Source organism: Rhinoraja longicauda, chromosome 15 (assembly GCF_053455715.1).
Source record: "Rhinoraja longicauda isolate Sanriku21f chromosome 15, sRhiLon1.1, whole genome shotgun sequence".
Classification (NCBI taxonomy): domain Eukaryota; kingdom Metazoa; phylum Chordata; class Chondrichthyes; order Rajiformes; family Arhynchobatidae; genus Rhinoraja; species Rhinoraja longicauda.
Genome location: NC_135967.1, coordinates 47,112,452 through 47,126,858, shown reverse-complemented (window position 1 = coordinate 47,126,858; position 14,407 = coordinate 47,112,452). Strand labels below are relative to the sequence as shown.

Here is a 14,407-nt window from a genome sequence, read left to right as displayed (position 1 = left end):
CCTTCTCCCCAAACCCCCTGACTCCGCTATCCTTAAGAGCTCTATCTAGCTCTCTCTTGAATGCATTCAGAGAATTGGCCTCCACTGCCTTCTGAGGCAGATAATTCCACAGATTCACAACTCTCTGACTGAAAAAGTTTTTCCTCATCTCAGTTCTAAATGGCCTACCCCTTATTCTTAAACTGTGGCCCCTTGTTCTGGACTTCCCCAACATTGGGAACATGTTTCCTGCCTCTAACGTGTCCAACCCCTTAATAATCTTATACGTTTCGATAAGATCCCCTCTCATCCTTCTAAATTCCAGTGTATACAAGCCTAGTCGCTCCAGTCTTTCAACATACGACAGTCCCGCCATTCCGGGAATTAACCTAGTAAACCTACGCTGCACGCCCTAGTGTGTAGGATAGCACTCGTGCAGTTGCTTGTCAGCACAGACTCAGTGGGCCAAAGGGCCTGTTTCCGCATTGTATCTCAAAGTCTAAAGTAAATTTGGGCAGCTCAGTGGTACAGCTGTTAGAAATGGTGTCTCACAGCGCCTGAGACCCAGGTTCAATCCTGACCTCACGTGCTGCCTATGTTGTTTGCACGTTCTTCCTGTGACCTGCGTGGGTTTCCTCTGGGTGCACTGGCTTCCTCCCACATCCCAGAGATGTGTGGGTTTGTGGGTTAATTGGCCCTCTGTAAACTGCCCCTAGTGTGCAGGGAGTGAATGAAAAAGTGGGATAATAATCGAGCTCACGTGAACGGGTGACCGATAGTTGGCGTGGACTTGGTGGGCTGAAGGGCTTGTTTCCATGCTGTAGTTTCAAGACAAAAACGGATGCATGGAATGGAAAGATTTGAGGGCTACGTGCTGGAGAACGGGACATCCCAGGTAAGCCAGCCAATGATGAGATTTGCCCGTGATGAGATTTTACAGCAGGGAATGCTGGATGGGCCGAATGGTCTACTCCTGCCTCCATTTCTTTTGTTCTTTTTCACGCAGCTATCCGGGACAGCAGGGATAAATAATTGAGAAGGCACCGAGAGTAGAACATCACTCAGTGACAACCAAACACTCCAGAAAAGACGACAAGGCCAGCTGACTGTCGAATGACCTTGTGATTCATTAAAAGATTGCAAGAGAAAACTGTTACACTTCTGCTTGCCTGGAAAGGAAATATTGCCATTGATCTGCGTTTTAAATGAGATCGAAAATCTTGTCTAAAAATAGAATTCACGGAGCTACCCTTGCAATTAGTTACCATGGTGTTGTAGAAAGTCATTTGCCCATCTGTGTTAAACCTCAACCAGTCAATGATTTTATTGGACACATTTGTCATGCTGACAGACTTTCAAATTGATGGCATCAGATTGTACATACAAGGAACTGCACATGCTGGCACGGTAAACCCTCGTTTTAATGGACAAATTGGGTGGGGGGGAATGTTAGTAACTCAGCGGGTCAGGGAGCATCTCTGGAGAAAAGCAACAGGTGACGTTTCGAGTCGAGACAGTCTGAGGAAGGGTCTCGACCCGAAACGTCACCTATTCCTTTTCTCCAGAGATGCTGCCAGACCCGTTGAGTTACTCCAGCATTTTGTCTATGTTCAGTTTAAACCAGCATCTATACATGGTGTCTGCTATTGACGATTTTCTGCTGTAACCAAGTATGGGATTATCATTGTATAAGTAGTGGAGAAAAACAAGTGTTGATGCTGGTTAATAGACAAAAGGACACAATGTACATGGATAGGACAGGTTTGGAAGGATATGGGCTAAACGCAGGTAAGTGGGACTAGTGTAGACGAGGCATGTTGGTCGGTGTGAGCAAGTTGGACAGATGGCCTGTTTCCACACTGTGTGACTGTCATGCGCTGGAGTAACTCAGCGGGTCAGGCAGCATCTCAGGACAACAGGGACAGGCGGCATTTTGAGTCGGGATCCTTCAGATGGATCGTATAAAATTATAAAATGTTCCCAATGTTGAGGGGAGTCCAGAACCAGGGGCCACAGTGTAAGAATAAAGGGGAGGCCATTTAAAACCGAGGTGATAAGAAACTTTTTCACCCAGAGAGTTGTGAATTTGTGGAATTCTCTGCCACAGAGGGCAGTGGAGGCCATTTCACTGGATGAATTTAAAAGAGAGTTAGATCGAGCTCTAGGGGCTAGCGGAATCAAGGGATATGGGGAGAAGGCAGGCACGGGTTACTGATTGTGGATGATCAGCCATGATCACAATAATTGGCGGTGCTGGCTCGAAGGGCCAAATGGCCTCCTCCTGCACCTATTTTCTATGTTTCTATGTTTCCAGGAGAAAAATAAAAGAGAGGACGAGACAAAGCCTGGCAAATGATAGGTGGATGCGGGTGAAGGGGGTATTGTTGGCAGATGGGTAGACAAAGACTAAAAGACCAAAAGAGTTTCCATAACTGAGTTTCTCTGATAGAAGATTCCAAATTTTGTCCAAGTAGTTATTCCAACTTTGTTCGCTGCTGTTGGCATCTATGGCAGATTAATGATGATCACAGCCTTCGACAAATCCCCAGGACCTTTTAGACTTTAGAGACAGAGCACGAAAACAGGCCCATCGGCTCACCAAGCCCACGCCGACCAGCGATCACCCTGTACACTAGCACTGCCCGACACACCAAACACAATGAACCTACCTACCTGCACATCTTTGGAGTGTGGGAGGAAACCGGAGCACCCGGAGAAAACCCACGTGGTCACGGGGAGAACGTACAAACTCCACACAGACAGCACCCGTAGTCAGGATTGAACCCTGGTCTCTGGCGCTGTGAGGCAGCAACTCTACCGCTGCGCCACCGTGCCACCCTGATAAAATCTATCCCAGGCGGTTATGGGAGGCAGGGGAAGAGAGGGATGAGGACTTTTGCTTCATCTTTACCCCTGGATCAGGCACCCAAACTCTTGCGGGTAGCTAATGTCATTCCCATAGTCAGGAAGGGCAATAGGGAAAAGCTAGCATAAGGTAGTGAGATAAGGAGTTCAGGAGAGAAGTGGCATGAAATGTGAAGCCAGAAGGAGGAACAGTGGAAGTGGACAGAGGTGGGGTGGGGTGTGTGTGTGTGTGTGTGGGGGGGGGGGGGGGGGGGGGGGGGGGGGGGAGGAGAAGGGAAAGGGAGGAATGGGTGCAAATTCAGATGTGGCACAGGGGAGAAAAGGGGGGGAGGTGTTATTTGTAGGTTAGTAAACTAAAATTGGAGAATTCAATGGTCATACGATTAGGTTGCAAACTACCCAAACAGAATACGAGGAGTTATTCCTCCGGTTTGCGTGTGGCCTCACTCTGACAATGGAGGAGGCCCAGGACAGAGAGGTCAGTGTGGGAATGGGAAGGGGGGTTGAAGGGGATTTAGGGCGGTCACGGTGGCGCAGCGGTTCGAGTTGCTGCCTTACAGCGAATGCAGCGCCGGAGACCCGGCTTCGATCCCGACTACAGGCGCCGTCTGTACGGAGTTTGTACGTTCGCCCCGTGACCTGCGTGGGTTTTCTCCGAGATCTTCGGCTTCCTCCCACACTCCAAAGACGTACAGCTTCGTAGGTTATTGGCTTGGGGTATGAGTAAAAATTGTCCCTAGTGTGTGTAGGATAGTGTCAGTGTGCGAGGATCGCTGGTCGGCGCGGACCCGGTGGGCCGAAGGGCCTGTTTCCGCGCTGTATCTCTAAGCTAAACTAAACTAAATGGTTTGCGACCAGGAGATCCAGCAGGCCTTGGCGGACCGAGTGCAAGAGTGTGGTGAAGCCGGGTTTACGGTCGGTGTTGCCGATGTAAAGGAGGAACATCGGGAACACTGGACGCAGTGGGGATGGGGGTGAAGGTCAGGAGGACCCGGCTCACCTGTAGCGCTAAAGGTTTCCACCTCACGTTCTTCAGGAGAGCAGGGGCAGAGGTCAACGTGTTCTGTGGTCGCTTTTTCAAAGTCAGTATCACCCCACTGGGATCTTCCCTCAGCGTGTTGACGAGATTCTTCAATTGCCATCCCACCTGTGACCGAGAAACAGGAGAGGGAACGATTAAAATCATTGAGACACAAGGAATTGTAGATGATGGGATCATAAGATCAGAAGTGTAGGAAGGAACTGCAGATGCTGGTTTAAACCCAAGGTAGACACAAATTGCTGGAGTAACTCAGCGGGACAGGCAGCATCTCTGGAAAGAAGGATTAGGTGACATCTCGGGTTGAGACCCTTCCTCAGACTGAGGGTCTTGGCCCGAAACGTCACCTTTTCCTTCTATCCAGAGATGCTGCCTGTCCCGCTGAGTTACTCCAGCACTTTGTGTCTATATTAGATCAAAAGTGATGGGAGCATAATTAGGCCATTCGGCCCATCAAGTCTACTCCGCCATTTAATCATGGTTGATCTATCTCTCCCCCCTAACCCCATTCTCCTGCATTCTCCCCGTAACGTGTGACACCCTGATCTCGAGCTAAACACAAAGCGCTGGAGGATTTCAGCAGGTCAGGCAGCATCTGTGGAGGGATTGGGACAGGTGACCTTTCAGTTCGGCACCTTAAAAAAAATTGTCTTCTCCCGAAGGAAAAAGAATCAGTTTTTAATTCTGAAGATCCAACATGGAAACAGGTCCTTTGATCTAACATCGATTACCCGTTTCCACGCTGAATCTCTAAATTAAATTAAAACGTAATAGACAGTCACACTGCTTTGATGCAGGAGTCGTGAAGGATGACAGGATGGTTTCTGCAGGTGTGGAGATGAAGGTTAGCCATGGGGGAGAAGCCTTATCCCTTGCTCCTCTGACCTCTATTGTGCTGCAAGTGGGCAAAAAATGCCACGATGGCACAGCGGTAGAGTTGCTGCTTTGCAGCGCCAGGGACCCAGGTTCCATCCTGACCACGGGCGCCGTCTGTACGGAGTTTGTACGCTCTCCACGTGACCTGCGTGGGGCTTTATCCAAGATCTTCGGTTCCCTCCCACACTCCAAAGATGTACAGGTTTGTAGGTTAATTGGCTTGGTATAAGTGTAAATTGTCCCTAGCGTGTGTTAACGCGTGGGGATAGGTGATAGGCCGGTGGACTCGGTGGGCCGAAGAGCCTGTTTCCGCGCTGTATCTCTAAACTAAACTAAACTAAGGGATCTGCAATGGGGCGGGTGGTGTTGGTGTTGGTGTTGGGTGGGTCATGTCGCTCGGTGCTGCCCTCTGGTGTCACAGTGCATGTGGCCATTGTCAAGGACCTGCTGCATGCAGGGAATGGAGGGACATGGGTCACCTGCAGACAGAGGAGAATAGTTTATCTTGCCATCGCGTTCGGCAAAAAACATTTTGGGCCGAAGGGCCAGTTTCTGCGCTGTACTAATCCATGCTCCTGTCAATATGAAACTGAAGCATTATTTGGGTATTAGCTCTCGAGGAAGGTGGGTAGGAAGTATTGAGAAGGCCTGGGGTAGAGGGGAGAGGTCTATTGTCAGTGGAGGATTTCATCGGGACGGTAGAACACGTCAACATAGATGACAGAACAGTACAGCACAGGAACAGGCCATTCGGCCCACAATGTCAGTGTCGAACATAGAGCCAATACTATCTTTTACCTATCTACACATAATCCAAATTTCTCCATTTCCTGCCTTTCCATATTCCCATCTAAAAGCCACTATTGTATCTGTCCCCGGGCTGTGGTGATTCAGGCATTCTCTACCTTTTTGTATAAAATACCCGCCCCGTACGTCTCCTTTAAACTTTGCCCCTCTCACCTGAAACTTATGTCATCAAATATTTAACTTTTCTCTCTTTGGGAAAATGTTCCATCTGTCCACCCCATCTATGCACCTCAATATTTTTTTATGCTGCTATCAGATCTCCACTCAATCTTTGGCGATCCATAGTAAAAAAAAATCCAAGTCTGTCCATTCTCTGTGTAAAACCTTGCTTTTAAACTTTAAAAGTGCAAACTCAACATCCGAGGTCAGGATTGAACCTGGGTCTCCGGCGCTGAGAGGCAGCTGTTCCACTGTGCCACCCTGAAGACACCCACTTTAGGAAAGAAAGCTAATGATATGTGATAGACAGTGGCCAGCATGCCTACACACCCTCTGAAATGGGCCCGCACTCTGGTAATTCAGGCCAGTTAATGAAGTCCAGGGAGTTCTGAGGTGGAATAACTTGTCTCAAGGGCCATGCACACATGCCGGATGCTGCAGCCGTCTGTGCACCTGGGCGACATGACAGTGTAACTGTGGTTGCCAACTCCCTCACTCCCAAATACTGGACAAGGTGACGTCACCGCCCCACGCCCCATGTGACCTCACCCAGCCAGCGGCCACGTGCTCCCACTCCACCAATGGCGGCCACCCGGGCCGGGAGGCGGGTTGTTACGCAACTTCCGTTGGGCGGCACCCGGGCCTCCGGGCCTACACTATCCGGGCCGACAGCGGCCCCCGGGGCTACAGTGTCCGGGCCTACAGTGTCCGGGCCTACAGTGTCAGGGCCTACAGTGTCCGGGCCTACAGTGTCCGGGCCTACAGTGTCCGGACTTACACTGTCCGGGCCTATAGCAGCCCCCAGGCCTACAGTGGCTGGGTGAGGTCACGTGGGGCGCGGGGCGGTGACGTCAACCTTTGTCCCTTCTTTGGGGGTGAGGAAGTTGGCAACCCTACTAATACGGGACAAGGGCAGTCCCGTACGGGACAAACTAATTCAGCCCAGAATACGGGATGTCCCGGCTAATACGGGACAGTTGGCAACCCTAAGTGTAACACAACATTCCCCTGGTTAAGGCTTAAAGATCAAAGGCAGCTGTGAATGAGTGAAAGTATGCGGGTGGTGAAGTTGCATTAATGCCTGCTGCCTGCCTGAATTATAAAGTTCAATTTCATTCATCCAATATTTTTAATCTTGAAAATTACTACCACGCTTAATGTTCGCTCCAGTAGGTGTCCAACACATCAAAGCGTTGTTCAGTCATAGCTGTATAAGCAGCCAAGGATTCATATAACAGCTTTCAGCGTTAATAAGAGAAGGATGTTTCCATGGCAACGAAAGCAGCGAACATAAAGGAGCATTGATTTGGGACTTGTCACTTCGCTGCTGCCTTTTGGAACCCTCCATGTATAAAATCACAAAACAATCCCTTTCTTATTACGTCAGCAAAGTCTGGCACCCAGCCAGCAAAATACTAACGTACTTTTGGGACAATTCTGTTCATGAACTTTCGACGGTTTCTTTCCACAGTGAGATTAATGCCTAAAACTAAAACAGTCACTGCTGGAAATGAAACAACACTTCGAAAAGAAAAATGACAGGCTAACATTTAGTTTGGCAAAAGGCCCTTCATTAGCACAAGTCGGACACAGAACCTTTTGTTTGACGAGGTTACTTGTTTTTCCATGTTGGGCATTTACCACCCACCCTTGATTGTGATTGTACTGAGGAGAGTGATCATGTTGATGCTAATGTTCCTGAACGCATCTTATTTATTCTGTTTATATTCCAGGTTGACATCATTTGCACTTTCGCTACACATCTCCCATGGAGTTTAGTTTAGTTTAGTTTAGTTTAGTTTAGTTTAAAGATACAGCATGGAAACAGGCCCTTTCGGCCTACCATAGAAACATAGAAAATAGGTGCAGGAGTAGGCCATTCGGCCCTTCGAGCCTGCACCGCCATTCAATATGATCATGGCTGATCATCCAACTCAGTATCCTGTACCTGCCTTCTCTCCATACCCCCTGATCCCTTTAGCCACAAGGGCCACATCTAACTCCCTCTTAAATATAGCCAATGAACCCGCCTCAACTACCTTCTGTGGCAGAGAATTCCACAGATTCACCACTCTATGTGAAAAAAAACTTTCTCATCTTGGTCCTAAAAGACTTCCCCCTTATCCTTAAACTGTGACCCCTTGTTCTGGACTTCCACAACATCGGGAACAATCTTCCTGCATCTAGCCTGTCCAACCCCTTAAGAATTTTGTACGTTTCTATAAGATCCCCCCTCAATCTTCAAAATTCCAGCGAGTACAAGCCGAGTCTATCCAGTCTTTCTTCATATGATCCATATCCCTCCATGGTCCCTCCGGATCCGCGCCGCCCAGCGATCCCCGCACATTAACACTATCCTACACCCACTCGGGACAATTTTTACATTCATACCAAGCCAATTAACCTACATACCTGTACGTCTTTGGAGTGTGGGAGGAAACGGAAGATCTTGGAAAAAACCCATGCAGGTCACGGGGAGAACGTACAAACTCCGTACAGACAGCGCCTGTAATCAGGATCAAACCCTGGTCTCCGGCGCTACATTCGCTGTAAGGCAGCGCCGGAGACCCGGGTTCAATCCCAACTACGGGTTCCTCACAGTTAGTTGGAGGATCTCTTGTTTAATGTCAATGTTACAGACAATGAGAAACCAGTGGCTGAATAATTTGATTTCCATTTGTATCATATTCTAATATTTTCCCAAATGCTTTTGTCATTGAATTCCATCTTGTTGGCGCAAATAATTTTTCCCGTGTGTTTAGTATCTCTGCTTCGAAGTTCTGAATTTCAAAACTGTTCGGACAGTCAGAACCTTTTTCCCCTCCAGGGTAGAAATGTCAAAGACGAGAGGGCACAGCTTTAAAGTGGGGCAGGCAAAGTGTAAAGAAGATGAGCAGGGCAAGGTTTTTTAAAATTTACAGTATACAGGGTGATCGATGTCATGGTTGGTGGTGGAGGAGGCAGATACGATAGTGGCATTTCTGAGGCTTTTGGATCAGCACATGGATATGCAGGGAATGGAGGGATTTGGATCACGTGCAGGCAGAGGAGATTAGTTTAACCTGGCATCATGTTCGGCACAGACATTGTGGGCTGAAGGGCCTGTTCTTGTGCTGTACTGTTCTGTGTTCCAGAAATACAGAACAAGGTGATAACTAGGGTTGCCAACTTTCTAACTCCCAAACAAGGGACAAAAGATGATGTTACCGCTCGCGCCCCACATGACCTCACCCAGCCAGCGGCCACGTGCTCCCGCTCCACCAATGACGGCCGCCAGGGCCGGGAGGCGGGTTGCTACGCAACCTCCGTTCGGTGAATACACTTGGCCCCGCTCCCCGGACACACTCCTACACTGTCCGGGCCTACAGCGGGACCCCGGCCTATAGTGTCCGGCTCTACAGTGTCCGGGCCTACAGCGCCCCCCGGGCCTATAGTGTCCGGCTCTACAGTGTCCGGGCCTACAGCGCCCCCCGGGCCTAATACAGGACAAGGGCAGTCCCCTACGGGTCAAAGCAATTTAGCCCAAAAAACGGGATGTCCCGGCTAATACGGGACAGTTGGCAACCCTAGTGATAACACGAGAAAGCCTCAGAGTTGAATAACTGATGGTGGTATTTGCTAAGAGGTCCCCTAACACGCAAAATGTAGAGTCATCTCACAGCCCGAGAGACCTGGGTACAATCCTGACCTAAGAAGGGTTTCGACCTAAACCCGTTCCGTCTCTCCAGAGATGTTGAGTTACTCCAGCATTTTGGGTGGCGCAGTGGTAGAGTTGCTGCCTTACAGCGAATGTAGCGCCGGAGACCCGTGTTCGATACCGACTACGGGTGCTGTCTATACGGTGTTTGTACGTTTTCACTTTGACCACATGGGTTTTCACCGGATGCTCCGGTTTCTTTCCACACTCCAAAGACGTACAATTTTTTAGGTTAATTGACCAGTAAAATTGTAAATTGTCCCTAATGTGTAGGATGGTGCTAGTGTAAGGGGCTATCACTGGTCGGCACAGACTCAGTGGGCCGAAGGGCCCATTTCCGCCCTGTATCACTAAAGTCTAGAGTCCTGGATCTTGTGTTTGTAATCAGTACGTGGTGTTGTGGAAACGGACTGCTGAAAAGGAAATGGTGGTGGTTCCAATTACAGCTCTGGTTTGTAATTTGCAAGAAGATTTTTCCAAAATTAGTTCCTTTTGTGCTTGATTCTCACATGTGTCACGACACATACAGAGGCAATTTGACAGGTACATGGATAGGACAGGTTTAGAGGGATGTGGGCCAGATGCGGGCAAGTGGGACTAGTGCAGATGGGACACGATGGTTGTAGTGGGCAATTATTCACAAAATGCTGGAGTAACTCAGCAGGTCAGGCAGCATCTCAGGAGAGAAGGAATGGGTGACGTTTCGGGTCGAGACCCTTCTTCAGACTGATGATTATGTCAGGCAATAATCCATGTCTTATTTTGCTCCAGCAATAAAGTCGTGGGCAAGTGGGCAAGTTCAGTTTAGCATATATGTTCAGTTTTATTTATTATCACGTGTACCGAGGTACGGTGAAAAGGTTTTGTGGCGTGCTAACCAGTCAGCAGAAAGACAGTACATGATTACAATTGATCCATTTACAATGTGTAGCTGAATGGCCTGTTTCCACGCTGTAGGGCTCTGGGACACGTCTTCCTCACTTTGTGCCCCTCGGTTTATCTCTTTGTAGATCACAGCTGACATCTTATTAGGAGTGCTTTCATTTTGCAGTTTTGCAATAAGACGTCTGTGTTTCCAATAAAATAAAAGGAAATGATCAGGGTGCTTATCTTCCGAATTGCTTTTTAATGCCCAGTAAATTATGCACCTGGCGCACACTTAATTGCAAGTGTGCGGAATCACCTCCCTGGGCAAACTATCTACCATCTTACCTCAGGCTCCTGTGCCAAGCTGCAGCCAGCACGCAATAATGTGAATAAAGATGGCAAAAGATACAAAATATAATGCCATTAATAAATTGAAAATGGTGTTGCGAAGTAGATTTGAATGTTTTCTCATTTATAATGCAATACTGTACAGAAATATTTATTCATGGGGAAATGCAAAACAAAACAGGCAATTATTTTCAAAACAATTTCAGATTTGCTTTAAGCCGTAAGCAAGAATTGATAAATTTACCACTGATGTTTTCTCCATGTAAATATGTGACATTATTTTATTGCTGGAGCAAAATAAGATCTGGATTATTGCCTTACATAATCATGTGCAGAAAATAAAGGTTCAAAGAATAGATGGAAATGTGAAAGATTTTTATACACTTTATACGAATTAATATATCAGAATTGGAGATTTACAGATTCTTGATTAGTACGGGTGTCAGGGGGTTAAGGGGAGAAGGCAGGAGAATGGGGTTGGGGGGTGAGGAGGGAGAGATATATCAGCCATGATTGAATGGCGGAGTAGATTTGATGGGCTGAATGGCCTATTTCTCCTCCGAGAACCGATGAACTTAGATGTGTGAGGTGGAGTCGCAAGGATCTGCAGATGTTGGAATCTTGAGCAGAATAAGTGCTGGAAGAACTCAGTGGGTCAGGCAGCATCTGTGGAGGGAACGGGCAGATGACATTTTGGGCCGCTGCCTTTCTTCAAGAGCGATTGCAGTAGGGGGGGAGAAAGCTGAGAAATTTGAGAGAGGCAAAAAAACAGGCCATTCAGCCCAGTTTGACCACATGCCCCATCTACACGAGTCCCACCTGCCTGTCTTCGGTCCAGATGCTACTAAACCTCTCCTATCCATGTACCTGTCCAAATGCTTTTTAAATGTTGTGTTAGTAACTACTTCAACTACCTCCTCTGGAAGTGTGTAGGAAGGAACTGCAGATGCTGGTTTACACCGAAGATAGACACAAAAAGCTGGAGTAACTCAGCGGGACAGGCAGCATCTCTGGAGAGAAGGAATGGGTGATCTTTCGGGTCGAGACATCCTCTGGAAGCTTGTTCCAAATACTCACCGGCCTCTGTGTAAAAAAAGTTACCCCTCAGGCTCCTATGAAATCTTCCACACCCCTCAGCTTGAACCTATGTCCTCTGGATTCCTCTACTCTGGGTAAAAGACTATTTCCCTCATGATCTTGTGCACGTCTATATGATCACACCTCATCTTCCTGTGCTCCAAGGAATAGAGTCCGAGCCTGCCGAACCTCTCCCTATAGGTCTGGCCCTTGAGTCCTGGCAACATCCTTGCATCGGCACGGTGGCGCAGCGGTAGAGTTGCCGCCTTACAGCGAATGCAGTGCCGGAGACTCAGGTTCGATCCTGACTACGGGCGCCGTCTGGACGGAGTTTGTACGTTCTCCCCGTGACCTGCGTGGGTTTTCTCCGAGATCTTCGGTTTCCTCCCGCACTCCAAAGACGTGCAGGTATGTAGGTTAATTGGCTGGGCAAATGTTTAAAAAAAATGTCCCTAGGGTGTAGGATAGTGTTAATATGCGGGGATCGCTGGGCGGCGCGGACCCGGTGGGCCGAAGGGCCTGTTTCCGCGCAGTATCTCTAAATCTAAAAATCTAAAAAAATCTAAAATCGAAATCTTCTAATCTTGTTGACGGTTGTCCCTCAAATAAGTCCCCTTCCCCAGCCTTCAACACTTTGACCAGGAACCTTAACTCTGTTTTTCTTCCTTCCCTCCTTCCTTCCTCCCCTGTCATTTGTGCAGGATAAGTACTTTATAATAACCTGTTAGTTTTTATGTTACCTTTTTGATCTGTAATTTCTGGGTGGTTCCCTCCCAGCTGAGTTTCGTTACGTGCTGTAGTTAAAACTAAGCCACGGATGTAACAATAGACCACAACCGCGTGAGAAGGAAGAGCTGAACACAGAAAGAGTGCGTGGAAATAATGTTACGATAGTCCCTGCCTCAACTACCTCCTCCGGCAGCTCGTTCCATACAATCACTACCCTTTGTGTGAAAAAGTTACCCTTCAGATTCCTATTAAATCCATTCCCCTTCACCTTAAAATTCACCAATGGAAGTTGAACCGACACAGTTGTACCAGGAATATCGATTTATCTTCATTTCAAACGAAAACCAATGACGAATAAAGCGCAGATCCTGTCTGGAGGTTTGGCTGCTTACCACAGTTTGGTGGTTGACTTGAATGACTTCATCTCCTGCGTGAATCTTCTTGCAATGGTCTGCAGGAGACTGATACAGAGAAAGAGAGAGTTAGATAGAGCTCTGAGGGCTAACGGAATCAAGGGATATGGGGAGAAAGCAGGGACGGGGTACTGATTTTGGATGATCAGCCATGACCATATTGAATGGCGGTGCTGGCTCGAAGGGCCGAACAGCCTATTCTCTAAGTTTCTATGTTTCTACGAGAGTGTAAATGAACATAATACACTCTCCTGATCAAAACATGGATGAATTTTTGGAGTTATCGTGTTCAGTTCTGGTCACCGTCCTGCAGGAAGGAATCATTAAGCTGCTTAAGGGCGCAGAGCGGATTTATGAGGATGTTGCCAGGACTCAAAGGCCTGAGCTGTGGAGAGAGGTGGGGCAGGCTAGGACTCTATTCCTCGCAGTGCTAGAAGTCGAGGGGTGATCTTATGGAGGTGTATTAAAACATGAGGAGAATAGATCGAGGTGAATGCACAGAGTCTTTTATCCAGACTTGGGGAATCCCAGCTACATGTGACAATAAACTATCATTCATTCATTCATTCATTCATTCATTCATTCATTCATTCATTCATTCATTCATTCATTCATTCATTCATTCATTCACTCATTAATTCACTCATTAATTAATTAATCAATGAATTAATTAATTAAATAAACAAAACAATCAATCAATTAATTAATTGATTGATTGATTGATTGATTGATTGATTGATTGATTGATTGATTGATCGATTAATCATTTAATCAATCAATTAATTAATTAATTGATTGATTAATTGATTGATTAATTAATTCAATCACAAGCAAAGGACCTAGGTGTAAGGCAAGAAGGACAAGATTCAATATGAACCTGCGGGGCAACGTTTTCCACACACGGGTAGATGCAATGAGCCGTCAGAACAGGTAATTGAGCCAGGTACTGTTCCAGCATTTGAAAGGCACTTGTTCAGGTACATGGATAAGAAAGGTTCAAAGGGACACGGGCCAAACGCAGGCAAATGGGATGAGCTTAGATGGGGCGTCCTGGACCGCATGGATGAGTTGAGCCGATTTCCGTGCTGTATGACTCGGTGAGGAGGAATTTCTTTAGCCAGAGGGTGGTGAATCTGTGGGATTCTTTGCCACAGACGGCCGTGGAGGCCAAGTCATTGGGTATTTCTAAAGCGGAGATTGACAGGTTCTTGATTGGTACTGGCCTCAGAAGTTATGGCGGGAAGGCAGGAGAATGGGGTTAGGAGGGAGAGATAGATCAGCCACGATTGAATGGCGGAGCAGACTCGATCAACCAAATGGTGTAATTCTGCTCCAATGACATGTGGACACAATTGATAACAGATACGAGATTTACAATATTCTCAATCAGCAACCCGTGAATGGCTTCACGAACTAAGGAAATATAGATCTAACATGCAGTTTCATTGTAATTGAGAGTAAGAGTGCTTTATTGTAATTTGTCCAAAAATGGAACAATGGAATTCTTATATTTAATATTCTCTTAGACAGCCACAAAGAGCTTTTGAGAAA

At 47.3% G+C, this 14,407-nt stretch overlaps 1 protein-coding gene across 2 annotated transcripts in view; it reads right to left on the bottom strand.

The window, feature by feature from the left end:
• LOC144600708 (connector enhancer of kinase suppressor of ras 2) overlaps positions 1 to 14,407 on the bottom strand; it is a 391,278-nt gene that overhangs the window by 155,060 nt on the left and 221,811 nt on the right. For both annotated transcript variants that reach the window (XR_013548171.1, XM_078412618.1), the window contains exons 8-9: positions 12,836 to 12,904; positions 3,845 to 3,991 (exon numbers count right to left, since the gene is read on the bottom strand). Coding sequence is in view for 1 of the 2 variants with exons in the window: in XM_078412618.1 (XP_078268744.1) it covers positions 3,845 to 3,991; positions 12,836 to 12,904 (216 nt within the window). In the remaining variant the exon portion in view is untranslated. The remainder of the gene's footprint in view (positions 1 to 3,844; positions 3,992 to 12,835; positions 12,905 to 14,407) is intronic.